Raw genomic sequence first — 15,686 nt, 5'->3', positions numbered from 1 at the left:
CAGAAGGGCTGAATTTTATGATGTGAGGTTAACAATGAGATGGCTGCACTGAGCTTGTTTTTGTTCTCCTTATGACTGAAAATGACCAGATTTATTATTCAGAAAGGCCATAGTCATAAACCTTGGCCTCTATGAGCAAAGTGAATGTTTAGCAAAACTTTAGCAGGACTGTTCCAAATAACTGAGTGTTTTGCAGACTCAGTATTTTCTTCACAATGTTGCTCTAGGGAAATTGACTGTAGGGATTGCTCTGTGCACAGAATGGTGTAGCTTCCACTGTGTTGGGCTGCAGCATCTACATTACAGTGCAGTTGAATAACCACAGCTGAGCTTATTGACTCACCAGGAAGGCAGCATGGATGGGAAGAAAGTCAATGAGCAAGTCTGGTTATTATCAAGCGTGCTAAGGTTAGAACTTAGCTCCCTTATATCCTGTGACCTTGGGCTATGTTTAATTGCAATTACCTTGTACTTCTACTTCCTTTTTGATCTAAGGGCACGTATATGACATAAGCTGTTTCCTAAGCTTCATTTGTACCTTTATCTTCCCAGTTTATAAATGGAGAGGGGAAAAAAAGAGAAAGATGAGGAACTGCATGGTCTCTGATGGGTGAGAGCAAGGTGCAAAACATGTTCTGCTCCATCCCTCTGCACCTTGCTGTTATCTCTGCACTTGCTGCTCTTGCAATTGTCAAGGCACAAATGGTGAGAAGGCTCTGCTTTACTCAGCCCTGCTTTACCAGTAAGAAAACTTATCAGCAGGGCCAAGGTTTTCCACAGAGAAACTTCATTGTATAATAGCCTATTATAGGCATATTCATAGGCAGTGCTGTGTATTCAGGGCTTTATTCAGTGCCATACAAGGTCTCAGTTACGTCACCAAAAACAAGGGTTAGAATAGTACTGAGATTTCATGGGCTTGGCAATGCAGTGGTGGCCATGAAAGGATGACTTTTACTAGGAGTAATTAGAAAGTGAAACAAGAGATTGCTCATGGCTCCCTAGTTTTACTGGAAAAAGGAAGTGAGGTAACTGGCTGAGAAATATTGCTTTTTTAAAAGCAACTTCCACCATTTGTATGCACAAGAATACAGGTGTTAATAAACATGGGAAGTGGTACCTTTTAAACTGCTTCCACCATTTGTATAAGCAATGATGTAGAATGTAAAGATATGTATTTCTCTTGATCAGACCTCTTGTAATGTATAAGAAGGTGTTTATCTGCTTACTACAACCTTCCTGTGTGAAATACTATAAACAGGCAGTATTATGCTTAATAACGGCAGTCTTTCTCATCGGCATCCCAAAAGTAACAAGCTCTTGTGTGGCTGTTTAGCTATTAAATGTGACATATCATAAGAAACCCAGTAGAATTCATGAGACATCCACGTTACTCATTAAAATGAAAGGCATTTGGTTTGACTTGAACCTGGGAGCAAATGAAAAATGGAATTTGCCATGGTTCCAAAGTCTATGAAGTGAGGGATAGAAGGGATCTACTGGATCCAATGTTCCATTCCAGTGCAGATCTGGTACAGTCTTACTGTCATGTTTGCTTGTTGGCTTTTTTTTCCTAGACCAGTTTTATAATGGGGCACTTGTCTTCCCATTCTGTGCTGTGGAACTTCTGCATATTCAGCTTAAAACTGCAGGACCTGTACTTCATGGTGATACTTTATGATTACATTGAAGTAACAACCCCATCAGCAAAGTCCTCTATACCACTGCAGACTCCTAACTCTTTTAATACATTTTTCCTCCAATATTTACTAGCTCATATCTATTTGTATTAAAGTCTATCATGTGTTTATGCAATTAAATATCTGTGAAATGAAATGCTTAAGAAGAAGGAAAGCTGGAAAAGAAGAGGCAACAAACAACTATTGACACCATGTTAATACTTTAATGTAATTATCTCGTGGATGAAGGGACTGCAGAGAACTCTTTGTCACATTTCTGGTGACCCAGAAAGTTTGACTTTATATTAGTTTGCAGCTGTAGGCAACAGATTCCTGCCAGCAGAAATAAAAGTAGTACTAATATCTCTGTGGCCAAAGAATAGAACAGTTACATTCAAGGCTAGACTTTTCTATATGAAGTCTGTAAATGTAGTTTCAAGAATATGTAGGCTGTCTCGCCAATACCTGTGGAGGGATCAGTACCCACATACTTCTTTTTTACAGGGCCCAGCATTGCACTTCCCTGTAGAGCCAGTTGAGTCACGGCTTCTTTGTTGTGCCTCTTCCTAATTCTTTATGTGACTTCACTAAAGCAATGGTGACTCCTCCTATGGTGACTCATACCATTTCATGTTCTAATCCTGGCATTCTGGTCTTGGCTTTACATGGCCCTGGATAACCTAATCCAAGGCCATACTTTCAGTAGGAGATTGAGCCAGGTAGTCTCTAGAGGTATATATTTTCACAGTTTGCCACATATGAAAAGGATATTTTAGCCATATTAAGAAATATAAATCTTGGATTTTGCTCATGGATGGTAGTTTTACTTAGAAATCCAAAAGTCCTCGTCTCAGTTAACATTCAAAGCCATGTCTCGTGCTACGTCATCCCAAGGACTGATTATGGCCTTGTGATTTCATCACTATGGATTGTATCTTCTACTGGCTCGATTGCTTTGGATACTTTGCTTCTGGCAAGAAATTGGACTGTAAGTGCTGGAAAATCCATATTTTGTGTGAAGTCAGTCTTCAGATGTAGAAATACATGCAGTCATAAGATGTGATTGCATTCACTTTTAGTGAGGGCTCAAGATCTAAATCTCTTGGGTAGCTTAAAGAAAGTGTACATACTAATGTGGAATGTCCCCACTAACAGCCACAAGGGCCACCTCTGAGAGATACAACTCAGCATAAGCCTTAGCCAGGCTCTATGAGGTCCGTGTCACAGGCAATCAATATGGATCTCCCAGCCTTCAGTCACAGCTTTTAACAAGCTGTCAGAACTTGCTAACACTGCTTTTAGGTCAATGTGGCAATTTCCTTTACTGTCTGCAGCTGATGTCTCATAAATACAAGGTAAGTTAAAAATGAAAAGATTAGTCTTGTTTCTGTGAAAGACGTGAGCATTTTTAATCTTAATTTCTTACCTGTCCTTCATGTAGAACGTGTTCCGCGTGAATATCTACTTTTCTATTCATCCTTTACAGTATATTACCTACTTGATGCTTGGCTGAATTATTAAAAGGGGGCAAAGAGAAGGAAAAAGGATGCATTCAAATTCATTTCGACCTCTTGATTAGACAAAACCATCATTTTACTGTGTAAGATTGTAAAATCCAACATCTAAATTTATCTATTTAAGCTTAGATCAAACGTCTTGATGCCTAAGCACCTTTATAAACCTCAGCTTTGTTATAAAATGGAATGATTTCTGATGGTACTTCAACTCTTACAACATCTGCACCTGTGTTTTAATTCTGTTGGTGCAGAGTTATTGAGGAAGAATGGCTGTGGTGGAGATGAGTTTAAATCCAGTTGAGTCAATAGGTGCTGAGCTGGCTGTCACACCCTATGCTGAGATGTCAAAAACATGGAGAATACAGCACTCATCGTACACGAAAGTTACCCCAAAGTAGGGAAATTTGGATTGTGATGTGCTCATGACTCAGCACTTGGAGGTGAGTGTGATGCAATGGGGTGTTATGACAGCAGCACTAAGTGTTGGGCACGGAGGGATCTCACAGGGGCTGCGCTACCAGCATCTCTTCTGCAAGGTTCAGAAATTGAATAGTGGTGACAGATAGCACTCAGGATGGAGAAAATGCATTTAAATCGGTGAACAAGACAAAAGTGAGTGCTGCCATTGTACTGTATTGTAGTTGTTGATGTTTTTTCACCAAAGTGACCAAGAGGTGACTTGAAAGCATAATCTAATTAAAGTAATGCAAGACAATGGATGGGTAAACTGAGATGGGATCTGGCATGTTGCATTGTTGAAGGGCCCAGACAGTTGTAAAGTTGTTTCTTCTTAAGTAGGAGTTTTATTAACAATTACTGAAGGCAGCAGCATATGCGATAAGGAGGAAGTAAGGAGATTTTAATTAGTTTCAGGAGTTTCTTTAAACTTTTCATATTGTGTCCATGTCTGTGTGCGTGTACGTATATGCTTCTATTAGAGTAAAATCAGAACGGTGGATACTGTGGGATTTTAACATGGTACTGCCTGCAAAATAATGTTTTAGTTTGAAAAATACATTGAAATCCTCTGGTATTTGAGGCATTTGTATATTGGGAAAATATTTGGAGGTCATCTTTAAACTAATGTGCACTCACAGTAATCAGAATGGGCTAACGTAAGCAGTCTTAAAACTAAAGAGTATTAGAAGCATTTACTTTCAACTATTAAATATTAATTGAAATGCTGAATTGAATCGTACCTAGTGTTCTCACCTGACCTGTTTATAGGCAAGCTAACATACAGTAGCTTAGAATATGAGATCAGCATGCATGCATGGATATATGTATTATATATATAAAACATGATATAGTTAGATGAGAGCTGTTGAGTACATTATGGAATTTATTGTGTAGAAACTTGAGGAGCTACACAGATGATGCTAATTAATTCTTCAGCCTGAGAATATGTGCAGCAGTAGCGACGGTAAGGACAGGAGACATGTGAAATATGGCACAGCAGATTTGACTTTGGCACGCACCTGCTAAACATGAGGAGTCGGATCTTTGGCTGATGTCAACCAATAGAAAAAGCTGCCTTCAGAGCAGCTATGCTGATTTACATCAGCCGAGAATCTGGCCAGGGACATTACTGACTTGGCATTATGGACACAGCAGCTGGTGCTGACTTGTTAAGAACAAAGGACCACATGCCAAAAAGCCCATTAGAAAGGGTTCCTTTGATGTTTCACTTCATCTGGTATCCATTTAAAACGGTGGAGGTTGTCAATTTTCTTCAGTCTAGACGTTTTGTGTCACTGGATCTGTGTCACACTGCAGTGTGACCTTCACATACTGTATCAGACACTGAGAAATTGAGGACTCGGTCAGTTCCATAAGGAATTGGCAGTCCTCAATTATCAGTGAGTGTAGGAAGTGCATCAGGCCTTGAGCACAGCACCCAGTCTGTGTCAAGGGCCAATAGCAGCTGCCCCTTCTTACCTTAGAGATTCTTTATTCATGTTTAGGAGGGTATACTCCTAAGCATAGTGCCTGAGTATATACCCCTGTACTTGTCTTCAGTCCTTGTTTCAAGCATCAGTTGCCACATCATCTGATGTGACAAAAGGAGGGATGATGATGCTTGTTGAGTCTGGGAGGTAAAACAAGGGAACAGTAGGTGGATATTCCTTCTTGCTCCGCTTATTTAGGGTAACTCAAGTGTTCAGAGGAGTGATGTGGCCTTCTGCCCTGTTGCATGGAAACGTAGCTGTTGTTGGAGACACAGACCATGGATGCAAGCAAGAGGGCAAGAGGAGGCTCAGAGCTGTGTAAGCCCAAGCTGCCTTGAGCTTGCCTGCAGTGCCAGGACTGACACTTCAGTGGCAGTTCATTAGACATCACAGTGACACTGGCTATGATTAGAGCACTTACAGTTTTCTATGGAGCAAATTATTCTTTAATTTTATTTTTTTTTTTCCTGTGGTTTTAGTCAACACATAGCCATTGTCTTTTAGGAGTCGTTTTTTACTATTGCTATTACTATTGTTGTTTTTTCTTGTGGCTCTTATTTTATTGTGGCTTCTCCACCCTACTCGTTTGAATGCATGACCATAAGTTAATTTGACAGGAGTTGGAGCTGCCCACCTACAGGAAGCATGTCTTTTGCTGATGAAAGGCTCAGTTGTATATTATGGGGGGTATCAGTCAACCTATTGGACAGAAATGACATCATTTCCCTTGAAAACAGGAGGACACCTGCCCTATTAATGATATTATGAACAGAATTTCCAGAGATGAAAATGATAAATTAACATTATTTTCCCAAAGGCAATCAAGCTGTTTGCTGATAACTCAAATTGAAGTTAAGCTCTCCTCGTTTAGGTACATGAAAGTTAAAGATTTGCTTTTTCCCCACTGTTCCGGGTAGACAGAAAGGAATTATTTCTGTCTTTGAGCTGTCACACTTGGTAAAAGCATGGGACACTTAGAAGTGAAAGAATTTAGAGTGGGCAAGTCCCATATCAGTGCTCAGGACAGCCACAGCCAACAGAGGTTTAGATACTAAAAGCATTAAAAATAATAACTTATTTAAAAAAGAAAGAGGTGGGCTACATGGATTCGGTGCTTGCATTACACCACCAGAGTAAAGGGCCTAATTTTCCCCTTCTTTGTGCTTGTTTTAAAGTAGGTTCAACTCTTCTGCAGTCTGTGAAATGAATGCTTGGCTCAGACTGGCTGTGGTAAATTATCAGAAGGAGCTCAACAACTAGGTGTCTTTGACATGATGAGAATACCAAGTGGTTGATACATTTCTCACCCTGCAAATCACCATTTAAATGTTGTGAATCGGCCTGAATATATTTCTTTAAAGTGACAGTGCAACAGATTACTTATGGAGTCACTACAGTGGACTCAATACAATCTCATGATGGCTTCTAAGATGACGTCCTTGAAATCCAAATGTGCATGTCTACCTCTGAGAATTTCTTGTGTGGATTTTACAGAGAATATCTCATAAGCACAGCAGCAAATTTTGAAGTATTTTCAATAAGCGTCTCCCCTGATTATTAACAGTGTGAACAGAGATCCTCTCCATCTAAGGACCCGTTGTCTGGAAGTGTTTGGTGTAGCATGGCCAAAAAGACATGACAAGAATAATGATGATTCATTGCGTGAGTGTAAGAATCTAAGACTGATTTTCTTAAATGAGAAAATAATTATCAGGTTCTTGACTAGCCTCCAATTTATGAATGATTTAATGAAAAGGGAACATTTTTCTTCTAATCCTGCCCCAGCACATAGGAAGCAAAGGGGAAAAAATGTTACCAAAGTGTACAAACTCTGTTCTCGAGCAGCTGGGTATTGGTAACACACTGGTGCAAGTGGTTGAATTAAAAAATGTGGGTGGATTATTTCCTGGCCGCTAAAATATTCTGCAGCAATCACACACTCTCATGATTCAGAGTGTAAGATGATCTCCTGCAGGTGCCAGGCAGGAACGTTTCCTTTTGGCTGCTGTAGTCATTACAAATTACGCTCTTGTTCCACCAAGCTTCTCCATGCGCCGTAGGAATCAGTGCGTCACATCCTGTCCCAAACACCACGTCGCTGTGCGTTAGCTCCATGTTTAAAGTGACATCCCCTTACCTAACACTGAGAGTGAATATTATTGGGATACTTGTGAAGCGTTTTGTGAAAATAATTTGGAGGTCACCAGAGAGGGGCTTCTTGCCAGGTGCCATCAATGAGCTGCATTTTGGGATACTTTGCTTCAAAGCCAAGTGTCACACTGCACTAATTTTGCCAAAAGCCTTCCATAAACAAGGTGCTTCTTGACATCAAGAGACTCTGCTTACTTGGAATTGATTATAGATTGGAAGCCTAATAGCTCTTAGGCACATTTGATATACTTTCTCTTTCTTCATTCTCCAGACTAAACAATCCCACTTGAAGCAACTGATAACCTTGTTTGTTAGTGATCATTTTTTTATTTATCCTCTTAGCTACCAATATAGCTGAGGTAATGAAGCCTCATCCCAGTTGGATGGGGCTGTTTGAAGATACTTTAATACAGGTACAGTGATGTTAACAGAGAATGACAGTGTGGCTGATTCTCTTCGGTTCAGCTTGCAAAGTTGTCTTGACTTCAGGTCTTGACAGTTCTGGTACTGCTGCTGAGGACAAGGGCCAGCCCTGTCCTTCAGTATCCAGCCTCAGTTCACTACTGAATGGTAATCCAAGACCTTGTTAAGTGCTACATTTTGATTAGGGAGCATGGGCACGGCTACAGTTTTGTCAGGATTTTTTACAACTCAGATTGTTTCCATGAATGTTAATGCTGAACGGTCCTGACACTGCCTCTTGCAAACAAGTCCTTTAATAAACATCTCAAGGCAGTTTGGGACATAGGTCTCACTGCTGGTCAGCAGAAATTTTGGTCAAAATATCTGAATTTGTAGCATTCCTTGCTGACTGCATCTTGTTGACTGATTAAAAGTGATGTCCCTTCCTCAGCAGTGATCTGAACGATAAATTATTCTCCCTATCTTCCATGTCTTGACAAACAGTGAAATAACTAATAATACTGTCATTGCTCTCACTGTTTCCATTTTTCTGTGTTAGGAGCCCGTTGAGATGATGCAGTCTGTTTACTTATATCTGAGATCGTACAACTTAGCAATGGTAACACTTGATACATGGCAGGAATTGAGTCATCAGTCCTTGTCATCAGGAGTCTTGGTTATTTGGATTATTGCTTGTACAGCCTATGCCTATTCATCCCTGGACTGATCTTAGAAATGGTATAAGTTTCTTCAGTTTGAGATACACTTCTGCTCTCTGCTTGGGTTGTTGGCGTTGTCAGCTCCCATCATAGGGCTCAGGGATTTCTCAGCAGCCCAGGGTTGTGGGGATTTTATATATAAAAGAATAAAACAGTAGGTGGTCTATAATGCAGAGCTTGCAGGTAGTGGTGACGTCTGAGCTCATTAAAGACACGTAGGGAATCATCACTGTGAGTCTCCTTTGGCAACCGCCTCTTGTCAGGCTTGCTTGGTGGTCATGGAGGGTTTGTGGCGTTGTGCATCTGCTAAAATGAGCTATGGCCATTTCAAATAAGTACTTTGTCATGAACTGTTAAAAATCCACAGTGAAACACTAGGACGAGTGTTATATGAAAGTATGAAAAGCTGCTTTATCCCACGGTAAAGCGAAAGGAGAAAAAAGTACGTAGTAACAATGGAAAAGTGTATGTTTGCCTGAATTGACAATGCTTCCAAGGAAAGGCAAGTTTAACCTGCTGTAATACGAGGTCACTTCCTGTTAGTGAAACCCCCCGAAGGGAGGAAAATGTAAAGAGATACTGTACAGTAAAACAATATGCTCATTTTATTCAGAGGTCAAAGATTCGTAAAAAATAAAAGTCAAAAAGTTGCACCACCAGCAAAAAAACCTGGGTTTTATACAATATTTCTTAACTCCTCCAAGATCATGTGATTTGCACAAAGTTGTTGTCTAAGAATTGAACTGTTGCCTCTTTGTTTCTTGCACGGAGGCAAAAATGACTTTCCTCCAAATGCAGTCCTGATTTGGTCCTATAAGCAGCTGAACTTTTTGAACTAGGATATGTATTCGCAGAGCTTTGCTAATGCAGTCGTGCTGCTTTCCCTTTCTTCAAGTTCTGTTCCCTTGTATCTCCCACAGCATTACACTCGCATGTCTTTGTTCATCAGTTTTAAAGTCTTTCTTCAGTTGGGATAATAGAAAAAACATATATTGCTAGTCATCCAGTTGCAATTCTAGCTATCCTCGGAGGGGAAGATATATTTCCAGTTTGCTGCGTGGGGATTTAGATATATGATTCCAGATAGTCTTAATGAGAGTAACAGCCCTAATTCCCCACACAGTATATTAAAAACGGATCCCGAATGTACAGAGTGAAATTCTGTGATCTTACCTTTCACTACCTTCGCCTTTTTCTTTTCTTTTTTTTCTTTTTCCTAAATATGATTCGCTTCTGCATTTGTTAGTTCAGGTCATTGGCAGCTGCTTTGAGGAGGGGGAGCTGGTCCTCAGGGCCCACGTCTGTGTTGCTCTGCTGTGTTTTCCTGGGAATTGAGGGCACCTGGGTGCAACTTTTGAACTGAAAGGTTAATTCAAGAGAGACTTAGAGGGAAGGTTTTACCAAACTGGCTCTGTTATTTATCTGATTATCTTCAATGTCAAACAAGAACAAGCAGCACCTTTTCTGATTGCCTTAATTAACCACAAAAAACCTAACTGTGAATCTAATGATGATTAAGATTTAGCTGTAATATTTGTACAAGATCCAAGGTAGGCTATTTTCATTCAGAAAGCGATATGCTTTTTATAATAGAATTTCTTAAGGAGTCTTTCTAAATTCATTTTTAGACATCCTTTGGTTACCACAAAATACTCAGAAGCAGCCGTCACCTCTGTGTAATTTCTGACCACGTTCCTGTGTGTTCATACCTGCATTTCCTAATCCAAGCCTGTGCAGAGAACCCCCAGACCTTGAGGGCAGAGTGCCACTGGTGGCATTTCCTTTAGCAGGGAGGGGGTGCAGTACAGAAGAGAAGGCTGCCTCCACTTGCACTGTATGTAAGAAAATTCCTGGGGCTTAATTCCCTGTTCCTGAAAGTTACAGAGCTTGCACCTGGCAGCCAACACACGCAAGCAGCTACTCTGGTAGTTAGGGATAAATGACAAATGAGTACTCCGGGCAAAAGAAAGTGTTGCTCAGATCTGTGTTCTAAGATGTCACATAGGAGAGGTGGCCAGCTTTTGGCCCTGCTCTGTTTTTTGGCACCTTGCAGCCCATCCTCACCACCCCAACGATCCACCCTGGTATTTTGGATAGCGGTGCCCAGTAGCAGCAAATGGCGAATACAGGGAACACAACTGTGCTTGCTGAACAGCCTCAGTGATGAAGCTGCTTGGGTTCACAGCACACACATTTATTGTACAGACCATCGCTAGATATGAAAGCAAATGATCACCTACTGCGATGCTGTTTTGGATGAGCAGAAACTCTTTTCTGCTTCCCTCTTTTTTCCCCTTCTCCTCTCTGCTTTCTGCTGGCCAATAAACAATTTTAATTTAAAAGATGATTTAAAGAGATAATCTGTTTTCCATTCAAGTTCTTTCTGTGGCTCAGCTGCCCTCTCCACCCCCCTATTTCTGGTATCTTGGCTGCCTTTGTGAAAAGACTTCCTTCTCTGCTGCTCTGCAGTTACTTAATGCTACCTGCTGCTTTCTTCATCTTCTCCTGCCGTGCTGCCTGCTTCTACCTCTTGCCACAAATGCTCCTGGGTGCCCATCACACCATTAATCTGTCTCAATGTCTTTTCCCTCTGTATGTCACGAAACATTTGCAGAAGCACAGTTTGTAACTGCAGGTACAGGGTCAGTCAGGGAACAGGAGAAGAAAGCGCTGTGTAAGTGTGAGCTCCAGCTGAGGGTCTGTACAGGGCTGAGTGCTTTTGGTTCGTTGTATCTGCATCAAAACTATTTTCGTCTGAGAGAAGAGAGATGAGGTTTGACAAAAGAGAAGGCAAATACTTGCAATGTGTGAAAAGCAAGGAGAAAAATCAGTTGTACCAGCAAGAAGGAGACCTTAGATGTTAGAGTCTGGGTGTGCACTTCCTTGCTTTGACCAGCTTTTCTGTTTGACTGTGAAATTGATTAGGATGGAGCTCATCTCAACGAATTTAATTAGAAAAAAGTTAATTTTTCTGCCCATACTTGTCTTCTGGGATCCCCCACTGGAGACTCCCTTAAGAAGTTGGCTCTTCCCTGTACTGGCATTTGAGTTGACAGAAGGAAATGTAAAATTACATCAAAGACTTTTCTGATCTTCATGGTGAGGGAAAGGATGAGCTGCTGTACCATAACGGCTTCGATTTTCCTCCAAAATGCAGGAAGACAAGAATGTAGTGTGAGTTATTCAGACCACTGCAGTTAATTTATTAACTACTAGAATTAGATGAAGGATAGAGAAATGGTTTGAAAACACCCTGCTTCTTCTGGCATGATTTGATATTACTTAATGATGATAAGGAATGGTCTAACATAATGTGCCACTTCATCCCTTCTCGTGGGATGGATCAGAGGACAAAGACAGAAGTAATCTTCCTTCTGTCCTCAGTCAAGACATAAGGAAGGAAAGAACATTTAGAGAGTAGAAGCTGTTGAGAATGAGTCAGAGGTGGAAGGAATTATGTAGCCACTTTAATAAAACTATTTGTCCCTGTACACCAGAAATTTACTGCCTAAAGACCATACAACCCCTCCCTGATTGGTTTGTTTTTATGGTTAGACCTGAAAGCAGTTGGTTGTCGGGCTTTGTTGCTTTCACTTCCCAAACCTCTCAGTTGCCTCAATTCACTAATTTTTTAATAACTATCAGTCTAATTCCTTCTGCATAAATCTTTGTCTCCAGCCTGCATGTGATTAGGACAGACCACAAGCAATTTTTGCACAGCATTAAAAAACAAGAGTGCTTATGCTACGTGCACAGTTGTGTGGGTGCTGGCCATTCAGGGTCCTCTGAGAATAATCTGTAAGAACATAGAGCAGCTCCCATCTGCTTTTTTTTTAATCTTCCTCCCACTTGTTGACTCTGTTGCCCTTTCCAAGCTGTCCCCAATTCTTTGCATTTCCTTTCCCAAATTCTGGGATTTTTTTCCTATTCTGGACACTTCTGTTTGTTCATGTGCCCATGCTTTTGGTTTTCTAGGGTTCTGCTGGCAGTAGTACTGGTCTGTTTGAATAATCTTTTAGGGTATGTGGAGCGTAGAACTTACCTAATGAATGCTGTTGCTTTAGGCATGGCAGCGTCCTGCAGTTGTTGCTGCCATTCGACATCCTCCTCATGAAAACTACTGCAGGATAAAGCATGTCTTGTACAAATTGGATCTTTCTGCTGCTAGTTTCCGCCATGGCTTTGTATAGAGTAGAAGGTGGACTTGAACATGTGGGAGACAGGTGGTGCTTGTGGGGCAGCCACCACACAATGGAGGCCTGAAAACACTTGGACCTTTGCTCTCTTCACCAGCCGTAACTGGACCCATAGTTTTAATTTTGACCAGGTATAACAAAGCTCTTTCTGTCCAGTGAATAAGAGACAGGAGAAAGTCAGGTGTCATACGTTTGTATTAGAAATGCCTTCACTCCTTCCACACCGTCCATCAGAGTGAATATATATTGCTTAGAAGAGCAGCTTAGTTTTATGGGGTATCTTCTGATTATGTCTATCAGTAACGTTTGGTTGCGGTGCAGCTGCATGGCAGTCACAACAACGTTTATATCAGTTACAGCATTTAAAATATATGTCTGAAAACCATTTTGCTGGAAATAAAAATGATGAGGAACAGAAGGCTGAAAATAATAATGTTCCCATGCTATAGATATTTTTTTCTTGTTTTTCACAGGAAAGCAAATGCTGTCTGGAAGCCAGAAGAAGCAGTGCATCATGGACAAGAGAAGTAAAACAGCCTCTGCTTCTTTACTGGGCACAACACTGGATGAAGCAACCACAGCTGCTACTGATGGCTCACCAAAAAAGAGTGATCCCTCCAAGGACACCTCTGCATCCAAAGAGATCCAAGCCCAGGGCGTCCTGAAACCAAAAATGTCCACCTCCAACTGTACGTGCAATGTAAAAGCTTCATCAGGAGTCCTCTTAGAAGAAAAAGTTCACAGGCAAAACCAGCTCCTAAAAAGTAAGGTACAAATCCTACTGTGGTTTTTAGGAATATGGTTTCAATAATAAGATGAGATCAGTCTCAAAGAAAAAAAGTGAAATAATGGAAAGTCAGCCCATTTTTGTCCAGCTTTAAGTACCGAGTATGAGTCATCTAGCAAGAGATCACATCAACTAATCAAACTGTGTACATTGCTATGGTTAATAGAAAACAAAATGAAAAGGAGAAAGATGGGTTTACTTTGTGAGTAGATTCAAGAAAATCCCGAGGAAACGTTACAACTGCTGTGTCACTCAATCTCAGCCCAATGGAGAAACACCGTGAGGTTATTTTACAACCTTGTTTAGTTTTACTTCTGCAATCTTCTTTTTTTCCCTGTGATATGACAGCCTGAACTATCTGGGGCACAGTCATAGCGTGAAATGTCTTATTTGGAGAGATTTTCATGGAAAGATAAAGGTTTCACAATTGCTTATCAGCAAGTTTCCAGCATTTAAAACATAATTCCTTCGAATTCAGCACTGTGTGGATGCCTTCTCATGTTTACTCAAAGAGCTAAAATGGAGATGGCGCGAGTAGTTGAATTCAGGCGTGGAGTTTTGTAGAAGACAACTGATGCAGGTTATATATAGATTTGTGTTGTTCTTGTTGGCGGTGGTTGTTTCATAGGCAGGTAGGGAAACCACGTCATTGTTGACTATAAAGGTACTAAATGTGACACCTATTTAGGTGAGAGCAGCTGATGCTCTGCTTTTGGTGCCAAAAGTTAAACCATGCCATTTCATTAGCTAGAAGTGACTGTTTTATGTGAAAGTGAAGCTTCCACTCAAGTCTGTTAGAGTCTGAAAACCAGACTTATTGGGGAGCTTAATTTTTATGTCACAGGTTTCAACTTTTTTTTTCCACGATGAGTTATGTTAACGAGAACAATCTTAGAGAGGAGGAGCAGCTCCAGCTTTTATAAGGCGGACGTACCCCAAACAGATTATTATTACATTATTTTTTTAAAGTACAATATAATATGTACAATATGTCATAAAGAGGAAAATACTTGAAGCTTATTGTAACCAAAAATTGAAATAAAACAGTAATGGGCTTTATTCCCAGATGTTTAGTTCTAGAAATCAAGTTATTTGGCAAGGAAGAACTAACTCCAGTGTGACTTTTCAGAATAGTGCATGTGGGCCTTTTCTGAAGTTAATTTATTATTTTTGATTATGCCTAATTCTGTCACTTTTTAAAGACTTGTCGACCGTCTGATTTTTTGGTTCATTCCCTCTTTTGGCCCTGACTTGTGCAAAAAATATCAGTCGTAGAGCAATAAGGCGTGATTCTAAGAGTGGAAAATCAATGTTTTTCTCAATTCGGGACTTTGCAAATGGACAGCTTTCATAATAATGTTCTATAATGCATATTAAGCCTTGGTTTATTAGTTTTCTTCATGGAGTCATTCCACTAGCTAATGAAAATGTAGAAGTGATAGAAAGCAAACCACATTATCAGCGATGTAAAAACAAGAGTAGGGTTTATGAAAACCTCGGTACGGCCCAAGAAAAATGATACGTGATTAAGGCCTACAACAATGCATTATTTCATGCCGTTTGTGCAGTATTTTGAAGTAAACTCTGAGCTGCAGAGTGATATCCTCTGCTGTCTGTGATGTAACTGTGTTAGAAGTGTCTTGCTTTTGGGAGGTGACTAACAGCAAATGGAGCTGAGCATCAGAGCGCTGCAATTACACCTCTGTGCAATGTCTGGCTTAATGTGAAAGATACTCTGGGTGTCACAGGGCAGCGAGTAGCACCTATAACCATAGATTTGATCTATTCTGCTTAATGAGGCCTATTAATAACACCTCAGCATTCTTATTTCTGAAATTGCCCCCTCTCTCTAATGAGGTGGAGAATTCAATGAAAAATTAACCGTGCACTCTTAATGAACTTTTAAATCTCTTGAAGGTGATTGCCAGTCCTGTGGTTCAAGTGGCAAAATGGAACAGCATGAGGAAGAGGAGGAGCAGGCACCAGCTAGCCAGGAAGCCCTGTCCTTAGTTTGCTGGCCAGGTATCACTCATGGGACACACAGCATCCTCCTGGAGCCAGATGTTGGCTCTGAGCCTCAGAAGGGTTCACCAGCCCCACTGACGCTGCAGGTAAAACACCCATTTGTTTTTAGCATTGGTGTTAATGCTGGGTTTGAGATTTTTATTTTTTTTTTCCTGGATGATTGTTGCTTCCTGGGAACTGGCTGTGGGCAGAAGTTGGCATTTCCTTCATCGTTCTGGGTCACTTTCACTAGTTGCTGAGACTAGTTGGGGCTGCCTTACT

General features: G+C 40.7%; 1 protein-coding gene across 4 annotated transcripts in view; it reads left to right on the top strand.

Annotated features, from left to right (window-relative positions):
* The window catches only part of C8H10orf90 (chromosome 8 C10orf90 homolog), a 117,294-nt gene that overhangs the window by 90,879 nt on the left and 10,729 nt on the right, over positions 1 to 15,686 (top strand). For 3 of the 4 annotated variants that reach the window (XM_085554871.1, XM_015867613.3, XM_085554870.1), the window contains 2 exons: positions 13,087 to 13,377; positions 15,318 to 15,511. In XM_085554871.1, coding sequence (XP_085410997.1) covers positions 13,087 to 13,377; positions 15,318 to 15,511 — 485 coding nt within the window. Of the gene's footprint in view, positions 1 to 13,086; positions 13,383 to 15,317; positions 15,512 to 15,686 lie in introns of all 4 variants that reach the window. The other variant, XR_014948800.1, reaches the window with a different exon arrangement.

The sequence above is a fragment of the Coturnix japonica genome, chromosome 8 (genome assembly GCF_054131305.1).
Source record: "Coturnix japonica strain WE chromosome 8, WE-NBRP24, whole genome shotgun sequence".
Taxonomy (NCBI): domain Eukaryota; kingdom Metazoa; phylum Chordata; class Aves; order Galliformes; family Phasianidae; genus Coturnix; species Coturnix japonica.
This window is presented reverse-complemented; position numbering and strand designations above follow the sequence as displayed.